General features: G+C 26.0%; 2 protein-coding genes across 2 annotated transcripts; both read right to left on the bottom strand.

Annotated features, from left to right (window-relative positions):
• Positions 1–3,085: 3,085 nt before the first annotated feature.
• LOC129962408 (neuropeptide-like protein 30) lies at positions 3,086–5,152 on the bottom strand. The gene is made up of 3 exons (XM_056076166.1): positions 5,114–5,152; positions 3,867–4,160; positions 3,086–3,200 (listed from the first exon to the last, which is right to left on the bottom strand). The coding sequence occupies exons 1-2, from the start codon at positions 5,126–5,128 to the stop codon at positions 3,870–3,872; spliced, it is 306 nt and encodes a 101-aa protein (XP_055932141.1). The 5' UTR covers positions 5,129–5,152; the 3' UTR covers positions 3,086–3,200; positions 3,867–3,869.
• A 5,839-nt stretch (positions 5,153–10,991) lies between these two features.
• On the bottom strand, positions 10,992–14,301 carry LOC129962413 (neuropeptide-like protein 30). The gene is made up of 3 exons (XM_056076170.1): positions 14,259–14,301; positions 11,554–11,823; positions 10,992–11,041 (listed from the first exon to the last, which is right to left on the bottom strand). Exons 1-2 carry the CDS (start codon positions 14,271–14,273, stop codon positions 11,557–11,559), a joined length of 282 nt encoding a protein of 93 aa, XP_055932145.1. The 5' UTR covers positions 14,274–14,301; the 3' UTR covers positions 10,992–11,041; positions 11,554–11,556.
• Positions 14,302–19,058: the final 4,757 nt, after the last annotated feature.

The following is a 19,058-nucleotide window of genomic DNA, read 5'->3' as shown; positions in this document are numbered from 1 at the left end:
ATAAAATATCATATTATCTACGTACTTTAAATTTTTTTTTAAAAGCACTTATATTAAAGTAATAATTATTAAAAAAATTGTATTATGTATAAGAAGTATTGAAATCAAAATTGTATGTGTAAAAATATATATGTATACGCATTTAAATTATATGCCATTTATTAAGGAAAAAATAATAATTAGAAAACATAATAATGTAAATATAGACCTAATGAGCAAATTTCCTATTTTCAATAAAATCAGTAAAATAAGATCTCTCAAAAGGAGTTTTTAGAAATATGTTTTCTGAATTAGAAGTTATATGAGAAGAAACCGACCCAGGCAAATATCACGGAAGTCGAAGAGAGTCGGTTATTTAATTAAATTTATAGTCATGTTTTTCAATTCTTTTTAAATATTGAGACCTTAATAACCAAAGAAAGAAACTATGATCGATTCTTTAAATTCGGCAAGAAGATGAAAACGCAAAAGTAATAAAGCTGAGTTTTAATTTAATGTAAAAGTATTAAAATTCAGAATCACAAAATTGACTTTTTTTTTTTTTTTTTTTTTATGAAGGGTACAATAGACATTGAAACCAAAATTTCTCAATTTTTGAGATATTGTTTTGAAATTTATATGGTAATTGCATTATATCAATCTAATGCTGAAAAAAAAATCATCAAAATTCATTGATAACTTAAAATTTCTTTTTGGTAAAAAATGAAAAAAAAAAAAAAAAAAAAAAATTAAATAATCTAAAATTTCAAATTGTTCCATGCGCATAAAAATATAACATAAATTAATTATTTCTATTTTTTCAGATACATTTTTTAATTCTACAAAATATTTTGCATACTTAAATTTATTGAAAATATGATTTTCAATTCAAAACTTGAAATATTTGACATTTTTTGAAAAATTTAGAAAAAATCAGTACAGTAATATTACTCGAGACCTTCAATAAAAAATTTTAATACTCATAAATCATCTATAAATGCAAAATTATATTATTTTATGTTTATACAGCATAACAGAAAAGTTTCAGAGTTGTAACTAAAAATATGATGCGCATGGAGTATTTAAAAATTTGAAGGGCATCATAAAATTTCATTTTGAGAAAAAGCTAAAAATACATTTGAATGATCCCTACAGAACAGAAACAAAATTAAAACAACTCAAATTTATTAAATATACAAGTTTATTAAAAGAATTATATATTTTATGAAATATATACAAATATACATTCATAATATTTATGTAAGAATGCACAAAGCATATACAGGAAAATACTACTGGTGAAGCAAAACTAACTCCTTTTTTCATTTAAAAAATACAACCCTCTAATAAAGATTTTTTAATATCATTTCATGAACCATAAATATTAATTTTTATTTATCTAACATTTTTAAATTATATATGCAGCCATAAACAAATTCAATACAAAATATGAAGCAAATCAAAATGCACCTGCTGCATAAGTTACAGCCTCATGTTTTGATTCTAACCTTACATTTGCTTGTTTTTTGATTTTTTTGTTTTTATATTATGTCAAGGATTTTTTTGTGCTGCTCTTTTCTGGTTCTTTTTTTGACCTATGATAGCGCGAGAATCATCTTTTGATATATTTTTTTCAATCAAGCAAATATTTTTTAAATATCCCAGATTATACTCTCTCACAGCTTTACTTATACTCAACTCTAATCTTTTCTTTGAAATGAATACTTCTTTTAGGCGCGTTTGTAATTTAATTTGTAATGTAATTTAAAATAGAAAAAATATCAATTTTAGCCCTGAAAAGAATTGTTTATGTATTCAGTTTCAAAGAAAGAAACGAGTAATTTGAGTATGAAATTTATGACGAACGAATCAACAAACCAAAACAAACAACAAGAGAAAAGAAGAAGTTGAAGTTTTTAACATCTGTCATTGTAAAAACAAAACGATAAAATAAAAATTGCGAATAAGGCTCACTAGCAGCGCTTGGAGGAAAACGAAACTGTGTCATACTGCAGCTGTACAAATGTAAACAAGTGGGCGTGGCATCCTAATATCAATAAAAAAATGCTAATATTGCGCGAACTAATTAAGATGTCAAAATAATTCTTTTTGCAAACGATAGCTTACACTCTAAATATACATAAAAGATCAAAATAAAAAAATCTCAGATTTCATCGATTTTTCACATTTTTATCGTCCATTGTACCCTTAAATAAATAATTTTTTTTTGAATTTTTTTTATTCAACAATTCAGTATACAATTTAAAGGCGAATTTTATAAATATGATAAAAAAATTGATTTTTTAAAGAATATTTATTTGGGCGTTTACTTGTAAATATCTTACTTGCAAAAGCTAACCAAGCTACTTAAACAAATACGTATCATTATGCATATCTCTAGCAAAAAAAGCAGTTCAACATATTAAGATAATATTGTTTGTAACAGGAATCAGTTTTGCCCATCTTTAACACTAATTTAGACTTTTATTAGGAAAGCCTACATCTACTTGCAAGATCTGTAGCTGTCCAATATGTGCAGAATAATCGATTCACTGGATTTTGACCGAAGACATGTAATTACATACATTTAATTAGTTCTTCTTGTTTGAGTTACTTCAAAAGGAATTTTTATGCAGATAAGTTTTTCTTTATTAAATAAAAAGAAATTTACTTCTTAATATAGAATTCAAAGTAAAACTTTATAACATTACTTTTTTAATCTTAAAGAATAATCATTATTTCTAGTTTTCAGCAATGTGTTCCTGAAAGAAAAGTAATTAAATCGAATATAATCAATAATATATATCAGCTTTAATTAATTTTCCAAATATATTTTAATATTTCTTTTATATGTTTGCTTTTAATGACGGCTATAATGAAATTTAAAAATTTCCAAACAGCAGATTTTATGCTTGTGCTGAATTGTAGCTTATGGCTATATTATAAGGAAAAATATTTTATATATGCGCAGACTTCGACTCGATAACACTTTAAAGACTTGATAACACTTTATAATTACAAAGCAAAATTTGTAGAATTATTAATGAGACAATAATTGACGAAACGCCGAGTATTTTTATTTCATTATACACTTTATTCTCTCAAAGTTCTTTACATTTGCATTGTCTTCTGGCTTCTCAATGCCCTTTATAAAAGTACCATATTCCATTTGTCTTGTTAAAGCAGGTAGCAGCTTTTCACGTAAGTGTAGGTCGTTTTTCCTGTAGGAACGAGAAAATAGAATGTTAACAGAAAATTTTAATTAGATAAAATATTTTATTTAAAATGGAATAGAAAGACATTTGTAACTGTATGAAAATTAATTTTTTAATACTTCACACTAACAAAATGATGAATAATTGTATTAAATAATTTTTTTCGGAGCAATCTGTTAAGTGACGCAATTTTAATTCAAGGATTAAATTGTTTTTAAAATGGACTAATTATAAGACTTTTAAAAAGACTAAGTAAAGTTTTTAAGGCTTACATGAAATTTCAGATTGAACAATAAGGTAATGCGAAGAAAAGGTAACAATAAATAGAAAAAAAATTAATTAAACATGATAAAGAATCTTTGAAGTCACTTTTTTAGTATTGAATGTTTTGTATTTCTATAGATAATGCAGTCCCGTAAAAAATAACCTTGATTCATTTTTTAGCTAATTAAATAGAGAAATATTGAACAAATAATTAGATAAATATTCATGTATTTTTCTGTATTAATGATGTTGATAATTCCAGATCAGCAATGTTAATCGTTAAGAAACAAATAATTAACTGTGCATTTCTAAACTTTCTAAAAGTTGTATCAAATTTGAAATCTGACTTCTAATATTTCAAAACTTATTTCTATTAAAAACATAAATAAATATTAACTTTTTACTTACCTCTTAAAGGTATCCATATCCAAGACCACCATATCCAAGACCACCGTATCCAAGTCCACCATACCCATATCCGCCATATCCGAGACCATAGCCACCATATCCAAGACCATAACCTCCATATCCAAGACCGCCATATCCATATCCACCATATCCTAATCCATATCCTCCATAACCATGTCCTTGTGCCTTCTTGAAGTATCTGGCGCTGATTCCGTGTCCGTGACCATGGTGGCTGTAGTGGGGAATGACGTCCAAAGAACAGGCGGCAATGGCTACTAAGGCCAAGACAAGGATCTGCAAAATTCTCTTTTAAATTAATGTTTGAAATTCGATTAATAATTTTTTTAAGATTCATATTTTGAAATTTATAAAATTATCTTCAAAGCAGCATTTTTCCATGACTTTATGTTAAAACTGTTTTTTTTCTTAATTATTTGAATGAATATTATGCTATTGAAACTAAATGAATAAGTGAGAGAACTGAGTAATGGGATTGGAACTTTTGCAAATGCAACATTATATGTAAAATTCTCAAAAATTAGTGTTTTTAATTTCAATTTATTTTAATGATAATTTGCAAAAATAAAGTAGTATATCCTATTTTGATAGTTGTGGTAAGACGGGGAAAGTCCGAGGATAAATGCCTATAATCTCCTTTCCATAGCAGTTATTTAGTCAACTGCAAAATGGAATTATTCTGTAATAATAAAATTGTTCTTAGAGAATGGAGTAAAACAAAGAAAAACAATTTGAAAGACAAACTAAATTTATTGAAATTATGTACTTTGTGAGTAGAAAGAAAAAAAAAAAAAAAAAAAAAGGTAATATGTTGAGTTATAAGTCGAATTGCAAAGAAATTTGATAAGTATCTTTCATATTCCAAAAATCTAATATCGGAATAGTGAAAACAAATTGGCTTCTTATTTTGCAACATTAAATTAAAAATTCTTTTATATAACAGCTCTCATTATAATCAATAAAATTAGCAAAACTTTCTTACTGAAATTTATTTTATTTAGATAATTACAATGTATATTAAATCATAATTAACAATTAAATCGATTTTATTATACTTTTACCTTATATTTTCAACTAAATAACAATTGTCTATGCGAGATTGGTTTAAATTCTATTTTAGATAGAAAGAAGTTTACTTTCCAAAGATATTTAAGCTGGTGTAAAATTTTTATTTAATTCTTTTTTACCAATACCAAATACACGAATGTTGAAATCCACAACTAACTTACCACAGTCTTCATCATTTTCTTAAACGATTGTTCTGCAGCTACGAATTTGAGCTATACTGCTTTCCACTTCATTCGGTGTTCCTTTTATATCTGACTTGGCTGAGTGAGATATGTGATATTTTTGCAATCCATTCTGAAATCCGGTTAGCGAGATTCTTGTAAGTGAAATCATTCATTACAATAAACAAAAACAAGCGTTATGTCCATCCAAGTGTTACAAATCTCTTTTTCCTTGATTGATATCGTTTTTTTCTTGATTCTTGATTATTTCATCAAAAATGTGTCAAACTTCACCAGTTTCGAGAGAAAGCATTTGATAACAAAAATACTAATAATCGATGGAAGAGATAAATGAGAAATATTCCAGGTACTCATAAACATTCACAACACAGTAATGACTCTGCTAAAAATAATTTAAAATTTAAAATTTTTTATATAATTATAGTAATTAATTTTCTTTTTAAGCTTTTTACAATCAAAATTTTTGAATTCAAATGCATTTAAGGTTTTAAAAAATATCATTCTTGCATTTCAAAATCTCGCTATAAAGAAAATTCATTAAAGTTGGAAATTTGTTAATTAAGCTATGAAAACGAGAAAAACACAAAGATTGTTACTTTTCTACCCAATTAATTGATTTAATTGTATATCAATAATTGCGAAAGCATCTTTAATTCTGGTTGGACATGTGTAAGTAATATAAAAAATATATAATTAATAAAAGTTTTTTACACTTTTGTAAATATTGAAAAACATTTTCTGCATCATTTCCTTGAAATATGTATTCCCGTTCTTAGTGTCTCGATTTCGGTTGGTGTTTTATTTTTTGTGGATGTATTTTAATTAACACATTTTTATAATCTTCATCACTCACTGTCTTGCTGTCCTTATTTTTCATGGCATTTTGCATAACCCTCTGTACTCCGCAGAATATTTAGTGTCTCAATGCTTTCATCAACAGGAAGAAAATTAGACAGCTTTATACATTCTGCAATAGAATAATGGCACATGAGGGAATAAAATTCAATTTGACAAATTTCGTTAGTATCGAAAATGTCATAAAATTCTGCAAAAAATAAATCAGAATTTTTTTACTAAATGAATATTATTTTTCATAATGCGGAGTGTTAATACCTGCAATTGTTGTTCAAAATCAGAGTTCTGCAGAAATCTTCTTTGAATGAAAATTCAATAATACTTTTAAATAATTACGTTTATTTCGAAACGTTTCCCTGGTCTTAAGCGCAATGGTTACTTTTAATGTGCATGCTTAAAACTCTTTTAAAATTAGAAAGGGCCTGCGGGAAAGTAGTACTCTATTTTCTCTAAAGAAGCACCAATTATCTAAGAAATAGAATTTAAATTCTAATAAAAACAAAACTCTTACACATTTCAGTATTGTACAGAGAAAAACCACGTTTTATTGGCAATATGAGATTATTAACATATCATTCACATCAGTGTTAAACTGAAAAAATCACTCACTGAAAAAATCTACATAATATCTTAAACTGCATCAGCTGATTTTAAAGAAATAATTTGCAGCTGCCGATCTGCGCTAGACATTTACAATTTAAATGCATGCTGTATCAGTTATTTGATATGATATTCTCTCCTTTCATAATTATGCGCGATTTATTTCAAGATTTGAGCGATTTTTATGACTTGGTGCACTTGTCGCTTATAGTGAGAACATGAAACAACTTCATTATCTCAGTCGTTGAGTTTGTTAGACTAACTTTATTGATTAGATCCAACTATAGGAAACTGATAAATCAGCCGAAGTTTTCTTTTTCAGACATAGCTATATAAAAATGAAGTTCCAAATTTATTACTTTTAGCTCATTGCGTGTGTAGGTTACATGTGCAGAGTCAGGGAAAATTTAAAAAGCATTTCTTTTTAATGAAATTTTGTCAAAATTTGATGCACATTCAAATATATGATAGAAAGATCATATTCCAAATTCTATAAATCTTTTTTTCTCCTTTTGCGAGTTATTTTGTTCACAAATACAGCAGACTTAGTTCCTTATGCTACTTTTGCAAAATTAGGATGGTTTAAAAAAATGGAGATGCTACTAAAACATGAAATCAAATTGCTTCGCTATAATAATTTGATTAAAATATAATGTACAACAAATCAATTAATAAAAAAATTTTATTAACATTCAAGATCATCATAACATAAATTAAATGGCATTTTCTAAAAAGAAGCATGCAATTTTTTTTTTAATTTTCTGCTTACAGGAGAATGCATGTGTGTGTGTTTATTGGCATGTTACAGACCAGACCATTTTACCTAGAGTTAACAAATTTGACAAGAGTACAAATGTACTTTGAAGAAGTGATGATGTATCTAGGAGGGTTTCTAAAATATTTTAATCATTCATTAATAATATTTTTAAACATTTAATTTTTTTATTAAATTAATTAAGTGAGATTCTGTCGTTTTATTTGGAAAAGTTTCAAAACATTGCTCCCAAAACAAATTTATACAATTCTAAAATTAAAAAAATTGGCTTTCGAATGAAAAAATGCTAAATCATTGCATATTTTCAAACCAATCATTCCATATCGATAATGTCAGAAAACTCCAGAATAAAATATTTGCACTTATAATGAAAACGATTTTAATTTCATTAAAAGAATGAAAAGTGTTATTGTAAAATAAATCTAAAAATATTTGTTTAAGTTTATTAAAAATAAGAGAAAAATTATGGCTGTTGATGTAGTACAGGAAAAAAGAATACTTTGAATTTTAAGTTGATTCTAGGATTATTTTTGCTTTAATAACTTTGGGATCTATCAAATAAAAATTTAAAAAAATATTATAAATTCTTCTTATTTCACACTAAATTAATTAATTTAATAATTAATGAAAAATTCAGCTAAAATTAAAAAAACACGCACAATAATTTCAATAGCTGTATTCTCATCTGCAAAATAATGTTTGTTTTTAAATTATTATTTCACATAGACTTATTGATTAAAAATTCGAAATAAAATAGAATAGCAGCAAATAGAATAACAGTGAATTTTGCATTCCCTATTACATTTCTGCTTCAGACATACCTTTACTATGTGCTAATCAGCACAGAGACATGTACTTCCAGTGCCAAAATCTCCTTTTCTTTGTAATTAGACTTATTCATTCTTTTCCTAAATAGTGTGAGTTGGTTTTACAATCATTGTTTTTAGGTTATCTTATAATATTCTAAACATCTTCTTTTATCATGGGTATCTCTATCATGATCTGAATATTACTGAATTTCACAGACCTATAAAATGTAACATCTTATCTGGAATGTACATACATTTATGCAAATTATTTAATATTATGGATTTCAAAAATATCTTTTATCTTTCTCAATTATAAGTGTTTTTTTCCTTACAATTTCGAAAAGAAAAATTTCGAATATGAGACATTTTTGAAATATTTATAAAATTAGAAATATTATATAAAGAGAATTTACAAAGTACTTGTAATTTTAATAAATTTACTTACAAAAATACTTTAAAAATCAAATAAATAATAATAATCATTCTTTTTAATTCTAATAATAATAATCATATTCATTCTTTGCATTTTCATATTGATTCCATGTCTTTTTTCTCTTTTTTCGTCTTCAACAGTAATCTCACATTATATTTAGATTCTAATCCCGTTAATATTGTTTTCTGATGCATTTTATATCTAAATGAATCTTTCACTTATTTTTCAGTTAAAACACTAAGAGTTTCGCAAAATACGCAAGAATGTGTAAAAAGTATATTTTGAATTTATGTTATAACCCAATTCAGAAAGTATTGTAACATATTACTCACTTTTATTGTATATTTATGTCTCTTGTAATTTCCTAAGAAATTCTGAGAGATGTCCATGAAATAAAAATATGTTTATTTCATCTATGTGGTTTCAGTCTTTCTTGAAAATGTTGTTCTTTGATTTACAGTCTTATATCTGGGCTTGTAAACACTCCTCCTTTCACATTACCACCAGGGAAATATGAAACAAATCAATTAGATGTCAAAAGTAATCATCAATTTAATCTTCAGCTTTATCAAATTGTTAAAGTTGAAATCTATTTAGACTTTTTGATTCAAGATTTGAAATTTTCCGTAAAAGCATTATATCCATATTCAACCTTGATTTTTAGATCTACTGTTTAACTAATATAGAAAACAAGACCCTTTTGTGTAGCCATAATTTTTGGCTGATAATATAATTCAAATTAAACAGTCACCAGAAATATTTAGCCATCTGAATTCTAGTTATTTCATTTTAATGAGGAAAAAATCAAGATTTTTCAATTTTTCTTTTAAAATTATTGTGAAAGTTACAATAAATGAAGAGCGATTATTAGTGAACCTTTTAAATTTCTTTTGCAAGAATTAATAGTATTCACTTAAACGGATCATGATCAATGGCGGAAAATCAATAAGATAAAAATATAGAATTGATCCTTCTTCAAAAAAAATATGAGGTAAATATTTTTTCTTGATATCAGCATTAAGATGATTCCATTTCTTATCAAGATCTTTTTAATTTTAAATCGCAATCCTAAAAGTTCAGTACTTTCTTCTGAAGATTTTTAATTCTATTACAAAATGATTTAATTTGTGTATATCTTTTGGCTTTAATGTATAATTCTGGACTTATGTCATGATTCATTTCAGTTACATTGTTGCTTAATTACTGTTTCGATTCTGTAAGTCTAATGATGAATTTTATAGTTATTATTGCCAGTTTGTTACAGAAATACATTTTTAATAACATAATGTATTTAAATAATGAAATGAAATGTATTTTAATAACAATGTGTTTTATTCAATAAGATTTCAGTTAAATTTATTAAATGTCCCCACTGCTTTTTCTGTTTGTGAAAAGTCAATGGATGGTAAGGAAGAAATGTCTTTTTTGTAATTAAGAATTACAGTGTTCAATATATACATTCTTATTTGTAATAAAAATAAGGCTATGTATGTTAAAATGATTTTTTGGTTTATAAATATTATATATAAATATTTTTTTTGCCTTTGAAATATGATATGAAAATTTTCAATTTATTTACATCCATGTTGACAAATAGTTGAATGTTAATTTTAAATATATTGTACAGTTAAATATGCTTTGAAATAATTGTTAATCCTATGATTAGAGTTTATAAATTCTGATAATTCATAATATCATTTATTTTATTCAGTTTTTATAAGAAAACGATAAATGATTTCATAGCAATATTTTATTTTAAACGTTTAAAGATTTTCATTTAAATCTTCTCTTAATTTATGATGAGCGCCTCTGCATTATTTTTATGAAATAAAATTGCTTTTGAAGAAATTCAAATATCAACTTAAATTTTGAGAGACTTTAGAAGGTCTCGTTATTAAAAATTGACTCTTTAATTCTAGAAATTGTTCCTACAAATTGTAGTTATAGAGTACTTTTCCTGAGAATTTTACACCTTACATGTTCTGAACAATTTTTATTATTACTTATGAATATTTTTAACTATAAAAATATGAAATTTAAAGCAAAAGCCTTTTCTCTTTACCTATTTAAATATTTTCTACTTTTTAGAAATAAATTTCAATTCGTTTAAACGGTTTTATTATTAACTTACAATAACTTATATTTATTATAGAACAAAATTTTATCCTGAAATAAAAAAAAATATTTATGAATTATCAAATTTAGTAAATTATTATGTCACTAAAATTTATAAATTTAATTCTTTTGACCACAAATTTAAAATTTCCTGAAATATTTGTTTCTTTAGAATCACTTCTGTTAGCGTATTTTCTTCAGAAAAAAGAAAGAGATATCACAAAATTATTTGTTCTCTTTTTTATTTAAAGATAACAATTTTGAAGAGTATGTTTCTCGAATTCCACCATCAAACTTTAAAGAGGCCGAATTCCATGATTCTGTAAAAAAAATATAAATAAATATAATATAATATATTTAAAATAATATATAATGATTAATTAGAACGAATTCAAAAATTGTCGATTTATTGTAGAAAGAAATGCCTTGATTGTTGAAGAAGCTAATATTAAATTTACTTAAATTAGATTTTTTAAACCAATTTCAATTCAGAATTAAAAAAATAAATTCAAATTACTTTATCAAATTATATTTCTTTCTTTAATTAACAATAAAATGTGCAGCTATTATTTTCTATATGAAATAAAACGAATATTGATAAGTCAAGTATAAGCCTTCATGAGATATCTTTTTCATATAAATTTTATGAAGCCTTTTAGTCGAATGAATCATAAGATTATTTTACATACCAATAAAATTCATGCATCATAAAAATTCTTTCAGCAGTAATTGACTAGCTTACCAATTTTCAATTTCTTAAATATACTGGAAATGTCATAAAACCTCTAAAATACATTTCTAATTTTAAAATATTAATATTTTTATACTTTACCTTTTAGAAATATCCACCATATCCAAGATTGCCATATCCATAGCCACCATAACCAAGACCACCGTATCCGTATCCGCCATATCCAAGGCCATATCCTCCATATCCAAGACCATATCCTCCGTATCCAAGACCATATCCTAATCCATATCCATGCCCTTGTGCTTTTCTGAAGTATCTGGTGCTGATTCCATGACCATGGCCATGGTGGCTGTAGTGGGGAATGACGTCCAGAGAGCAGGCGGCGATGGCGACAAGAGCCAAGACGAGGAGCTACAAGATGCAATAATATTTTTTAAAGTTTATTATACTATTATTTTTTTGTAGTCATTAATTATAATAAAATACCTTTTTTAAATCAGCTATTATATTCATAATTCTTTTTTCTATTTTGGGAAATCATTTGTCTGGTGATCTGTTGCATACCCTACGTCCTTGCATAGGGGTAGCGCATCTTCCCCGTGATCTGGGCGTCTCGGGTTCGAATCCCAGTTCGGGCAGGGTTTTTCTTCTTCTGTGTTCTATCTGTGAGGCGTGTGAATGTGCCCCCTATAAAAAGGGGTTGTGCAAGCGAATGTGTGAGTTTCATCCTCATAGGAGCTAGAAGTCAGACTTCTGCCCTCTGGTGCTCAGGAGTCTTTACCCTCAGAAGCTGCTGCAACCCCTTTTCCGTGGTAACGCGGGCACAACATCATCATCTATTTATTGCATAGTTTTTTTTAAAATTTTGATGAAAGGTTTCATGTAATTTTATATGATTTTGAAATTCATAAAATAAGAAGAAGCAGCCAAATAATGTAAATAGTCTCTTCCTAATCAATATGGGGGGGGATATATTTTTCTATTGAAGCTGCGATGAATAAAATTTCTACCCAGTTTCAATTTTTTCGCATAAATATATATGAAAATATATTTATTATTTATCATATCATAAATTTAAAAACTGTTCCGTCACTTTGACCGATTTTGGAAAATACATAGTTCACATAAATTAAAATCATTTCTTGCGATGTCATATTTATTAATTTTTACTTTCCCGTGTGCGAAGCATAAAGAAAATGTTGTAATCATTTAAAAATTCGTACTTGTGATTTTGACAGATATCCACGCTTCAGACATTCCTCTTCTAGAATAATGCATTTTTAGAATTTTGTCGGTGTGTCTATGAACACGATATCTCAGAAATGATTTGAACTAGATGAATTAAATTTGCTATGTGGCCTTTAAACTCAATTTATATATATATATATATATATATATATATATATATATATATATATATATATATATATATATATATATATATATATATATATATATATATATATAAATTTTGATTGAAATCCATTTGGAGGAAGTCCATCTGTCTGGCTTTTCAAGTACATGTACTTCAAGAATAACATAAATTCAAAATGGAAAAAAGCTACGTATAAAATTTAGCGCATAGGTATAGTATCGAAAACGTAGCTTCTTATCTAATTTTGAACCAAATATGTTAAACGGGTGACCGTCTGTTGGTCTGTTCTTTTGCATGTGTGATAATGAAACGACTCAATTAAGCAACGACTTAACTGAGTAAGTTTTGGTATGTAATTTTAATCCCGCATTGAATTTTAATTACAAACGGTCGGAAAACAAGCTTCAAAATACATATTCACAATATCAATTCAGTAAAATGCTAAATTCAAGCCAGATATCGATATTTTATAAATATTGTTAGCAATTAACTAAAAAGGCATTCGTGGCCAAACTTTTATATGGGGGAACAGTGTTAAAACGTTCATTCGAGAGTATACCAGAAAATGTTGATGAGATCACTCCCGCTCTATTTTCTAAGCATGAAATTCATTTTTATTGCAAAAGCTTAACAGCGACGCAAGATAGTAATAGTTAAATTAAAATATTATTATTATAATTTATAGCCTGAATTATAGCTTATTAGCTTTCTCTTATTCTTCAATGTAAGAATGTCACTTATATAGTATTTTTAGGAATTGTATCTCTGTAATATGCAAGCGAACAATTTCACCTAGAATTTAAAGGCTGACACATTTTTCAATCTTGAAAATTTTCTTTCTTTGGCCATAATTTTACAGTATAACTAATGAAAAAAATAATTTCTAATGCTTTGCTAAAATTTAAAAATTATACATTAAAAAAATTTTATTTAAATTTTTTTTGATTTTTTTTCTTTATACAATTTTAAATGTAGCTGTTTTAATTCTCGCACAACAGTTAGTTCATAAGTAAATGTAAACAAAATTTTCTCTAACGATAGAGCAGCACTGAAGAATAGTTACGAAATAATTCAAATATAACAATTCTTTTATTACTTGTGTCTTCACAAAATATAGAAAAAAAATGCAGTAGTTTGAAATATGTGTAATAATTCAGTCTTTATATTTAAATATGTCGCCTTTTAATAAAGTATCTTAAAAAAGTGAAGTGAAATGAAAGGAATATGTTTAGTTAACGTATTTTCCTGATATTTTCGAATTGTCGAGCACACGGGTAGAAAAACATACATACATTATTCTGAATATTCTTTAGAAATCAGTAAAGACAAATTTTAAATTTCACCGAATATCGAATTCAGTTTTTTTTTGACGATAGTTTATATATTTTTATTCCCTATTAAAGATATAGTTAATTTTTACAATGAAATGATCTAAAACATAGTAGCAAAAGAACACATGCAAATAACTTACCACGACTTTCATCATTTTCTACGAGATACGATTTACAGCTGACAGTTCAAGCTATACTGATTTTTCTTTTAATCGAGAGTCTTTTATACCCCTTCTAGATCAAGCATTTATGTTACTTTCTTGTTGCTAATGACAGATTCCGGTCACTGAAGTTTTGACAAGTGCAGTAATAAGAAACAAAAGTGCTACAAACCAGTAGCGTGTCCATTCTAGCATTACTAATCGCATTTTAAATATTATTATCAAGGTGAATCGAAGATTTTATCTCTCTTTTGTGATTGCAGTTCGTTGGGTATGAGAAATTACTTAGCATTTATTGTAAAAAATATAATAGTCAGGCAAAAGAAAAAAAGCAATGTAATATTTATTTAAAGGAATAATAAGAATTTATTTAAGTAAGGAATTTTTCATTTGAAAGACTTTAAAAAATATTCTAGTCTGAAGAATTTTTTCTACATTTTTGTTATTTATCAAAAACGCTTATTTTATATATATATATATATATATATATATATATATATATTAATTTTGTCTGGTTTCATTTGATTTACAAATTTCATTTGATTCTCTCCAAAAGCATTTTTATACATATTTAATAGCTCTGAAATTCGTTGTAATTGTATTGGTGGCGGTTGTATGACTTTTGCATACAATACACTTTGCGTACGAATCATAAAACTGTCAATCAGTTGTCTCGTTTACAATGCGGTTGTGTTGCTGATGAGAGTCAGTTCTAGAAGAGGTTACAACATCTTAAACGTTATCTAAAAGTGTCATATTTGACGAGAGTTAGCCTGATGTTTGACACAATTTCGAATATTTAATGATACGTTCATTAATACAATTTCATGCGTTTTAATACTATAGGAGTAATTTCCACTTAGCTTTTTATGAATGTTGGATTGCTTTTCAATGTATTTATTTAAAAATCTAAGATAAAAACTTTGAGGAATGATATTTCTGCTCATATAAATAGTGTACTCACTTCGAAATAATAATAATTTTTTCTAGATTTCAGATATAAATGCATTACTTTACATAAATATAACGTTTTGAATTAAACGAAAGACTTTGCGTTTCATTAATTTTTGATTTATTTCTTCTTCATTCCTTTATTTAATTCAATAATTTTGAACATTAAAATATGTTATTTAAATATAGGCACTTAAAAAAGTTGTTTCTTAAATTTAAAGTACAATTAAATGAGGTTAGTGGTATTGGAATGATTTGTAAGGAGGGAAAACTTGCAAAAGCAATTCTTGAAATTCCGTAAGTAGTAAGAAAAGCTTCCAATTACGGATGTTAAGTTTCCATGCTATATCAATTTTTAAAAAATCAGTTTCCAGAGTAGAAAGCCATTACAAATTTAAAATTTTCTGTTTGTCATCGTAGATATAATTTAAATATTGTTATATTTTTTTTTAAATCTGTACTCTGATAAAGATAAATTATTTGTTCATTGTATGACTTTGTATTTTGTATATGAAATATTGTAAGTATACAGTGCATAAAATAAGCAACTTACTAAATCAGAAGTATATTAATATTTTGCTAACTGATCATTTGTATCTGCGAAAATTTGTAGGAGATATTAGCTGAATTCAAATTTAATTTTCTTCTAGTTGCACTATTTATTAAACCATAATCCAAATCTACTGTTAAAAATAAAATAGAATTATGAAAAATGATTTTTATATTAATATATGTAGTATATGTTCTTCAGTAACTTTAATTTTATTGAAGATCGTTCTTATATTCACAATAAATCATTAAAATAGTTTTGAATGAAGTTCTGGTAATACACTGTTCAACAATATACATCTACACCTTAATTGAAATGTTTACTTATTAGATATGCGTTTTTTCCATATTTTAATCAATGTAATTATTTCTTATTTCAGAAGAATTCATGGCCGCTTTAAACCTTCCAGGGGCCCTGAAATAATGCAAATCTCAAAGCCCTTTTTCTCTCCAAATTTTTTAATTGATTTTAATTTAATTTTTATTCAGCAATTTTAAGTAGTAAATTTTGAAAACTGAAGTCGCAGTATTATGTCCCTTTCTAAGAAGTCCATTTCAATATTGTACAAATAAAAAAAGTGCACAGTCAAAACGTAAAATTAATTTTAAGCAAAAAATCGATAACAAAAGACAACTATCTACACACTCTAAACAATATTGTAAAAGGAGCAAATATATTTTTTTTAAACTGTAAAGCTCCAAATTTTTTAGAATTATAAAACAGCATAACGAATAACTTGTAAATGGTAATTAGGAATATTATTAGAATAAAATTCCAAAATTAATTTAATAAATACTTAATTATGACTTGAATAAATTGACTGCAGGGCCGTCTGTCATAAATGAAAGTATAAAAATAATACCTTTCTACAACTACTAAAAATTATCAAGAGCTGAGGGTAGAATTCTTTGTTGCTTTTTTTAACTAATCACTCTTTGTTAAGATTTGTCATTTAATCAGACTCGTCATATTTAAATACTTCTTCATCCAATTAGAATATTATGTTAACTTACCTGCATATGCAATTTGCGATTAATATTTATCATAAGTATTCTTTATAAGCTTCTTATGCATTCTACTTTCAAAATTTACATCATCAATGGAAAAATAAGAGAATACAGCGTTTCAAAATTATCTAAATTTGTAACAATGTCACAAAAGATAAAAGAAATCACACTAAGAATATTTTTAAATAATATTCAATACATTGCGATGTTATAAAAATCAAATAAATAGTAAATTCGGGATAAGTTTAAAAAATGCTTTCTTACGTATTATTATTCCATTTTCAGTTGTAATGTTCAATTAAAATATCCCGAATTTTATTTTTAATTCATAAATAAAATAAGGACTGATTTAGGAACTTAAATAACAAAATACCTGATAACATACACGCGCGCGATACACACACACACACACACACAAAGGAGGGGGGAGGAGAGGGAATGGAAAAAATTGACTTTAAACACTGAAGTATATACTTTAAATTTCACAGGTATTTCCAAATTTTCGTTTAAAATTATTCAAAAATTAAAGTGTGGAATATTCAGACTTTAATCTAGCAGTTTTAATGAATAAAATTAGATTTTCTTCCAAGAATAAAAATGAATGTATATATATGCGTCTATCAATCTATTTAAAATATCGACCATTGGATGTAGAGATACTAAATTTAACACACGTATATTTGGGAGAAAGAAATATGCAATTCAGTGCATTTAAAAATATTAATACAAAAAATAATGTTATCTCTAATGTAAATTATCTTAAAATTTTTTAAACAACATTCATTTTATTGGTTTATCAGTACTTGCGTATTTTTATTCTGTAAAAAGAATACAGATCTTAGATAGCATGTATTTTTTATAGTCAAGATCTTCAGTTTATATTTACGTATGAAAAGATAAAGTTTTCATATAAACGAGAATACTAGATTTTTAAATATAAGATAAAATGTATTTTTATAACTATATCAGGCTTCTTAAGTTATTTATTTCATGTGTATATGCATTATTTATTTGATTACCAGATTTATGAAAAGCCTTGAACAGATTTAATTTCAAATAATAGCAAATTTATCAACTGTTAAATTCTCTTATTAACTTGTGTGTTATTAATTAGCTGAAATGCACATTTAAATAATCCACTTATCTTAAAACAATTGGAATCTTTTTTGATGGTAATAGTTAAGTTCAGGGGTTTCTGTTTCAGATTTTCTTTTAAACTTTATTGATTTTCATTTGAGAACTATATTTAGCATACTTTGACTGTGAATGAATAATGCAGAGAATTGATATGATTTGCAAGTAAAAACTATTTTTTACTGTAAATTTTTAGAAAGTTATCACAGAAAAAAGTCAATATTTCTCTTAATTTTTGATTAATTAAAGTTCTAATTAAAAATTCAAAAAATCACTTTCCTACCATCCAAAGTATATATTTGCCAAGTTTGATAGGCAGACGACCTGGTGTGTACAGAGCCAGTATACACACATAGAGACAAAAGTTTCTTCCTTATGTTTAAGTATCAAAATGTAGTTAAAATAGCAATACATTTTCTCGCCAAATACTTTTGCCAACAGAAAACATATGTTTTAGCAAACCTAGACTAATCACTCCCTACCCCCTTTTTTTCAAAGAGATAAGCATGATTTATTGGCCTTTTATGATCTGTACGCAAATGGTTGTACGCATTTGTCCCACTACCATTGGTGACATTGTAATTATAATATGCTTTAATATAGTCCAAGGTTATAAATTTATATTTCAGATATGGCTTTGAAATAGATGCCAAAATTTTCTTAATTATGGAAAAAAGATTTGTTTAATTCCGAATGCAAAATTTATCAAGTTGAGCTGTTTCTGAACTTTTGGATTGTAATTTAACATATAAATGATGTAACATTTCGTTTTTTTCATAGAATTAGGGCATATAATGTTACATATGCGCTGCTTTGATAATGAGAAGATGACATGTATTTAATGCCTTATACCATAAATGCAAACTAAACAAATTAACAAGAGGAAATCCACATAGAATTCTTTGAGCCAGAACTTTAAGAGATTTTAATGCCTAATATTTTTGAAGCATTTGGAATTGAAACATCACAGATTAGTTTGATAATTTAACAAAAATATAAGTTATCAGTAATTTCACACTCAAAAATTATCAAATAAGATTCAATCATGATACTCGTTGTGAGACTACATTTTGAATAGTCACGAGAAACAATTCCAAACTATCAAATGCATAATTTCGGTTAGAGAGACTATCCTCA

This window comes from Argiope bruennichi, chromosome 2 (assembly GCF_947563725.1).
Source record: "Argiope bruennichi chromosome 2, qqArgBrue1.1, whole genome shotgun sequence".
NCBI lineage: Eukaryota > Metazoa > Arthropoda > Arachnida > Araneae > Araneidae > Argiope > Argiope bruennichi.
The sequence above is the reverse complement of the archived record's forward strand: the minus strand, read 5'-3'. Positions and strand labels throughout refer to the sequence as shown.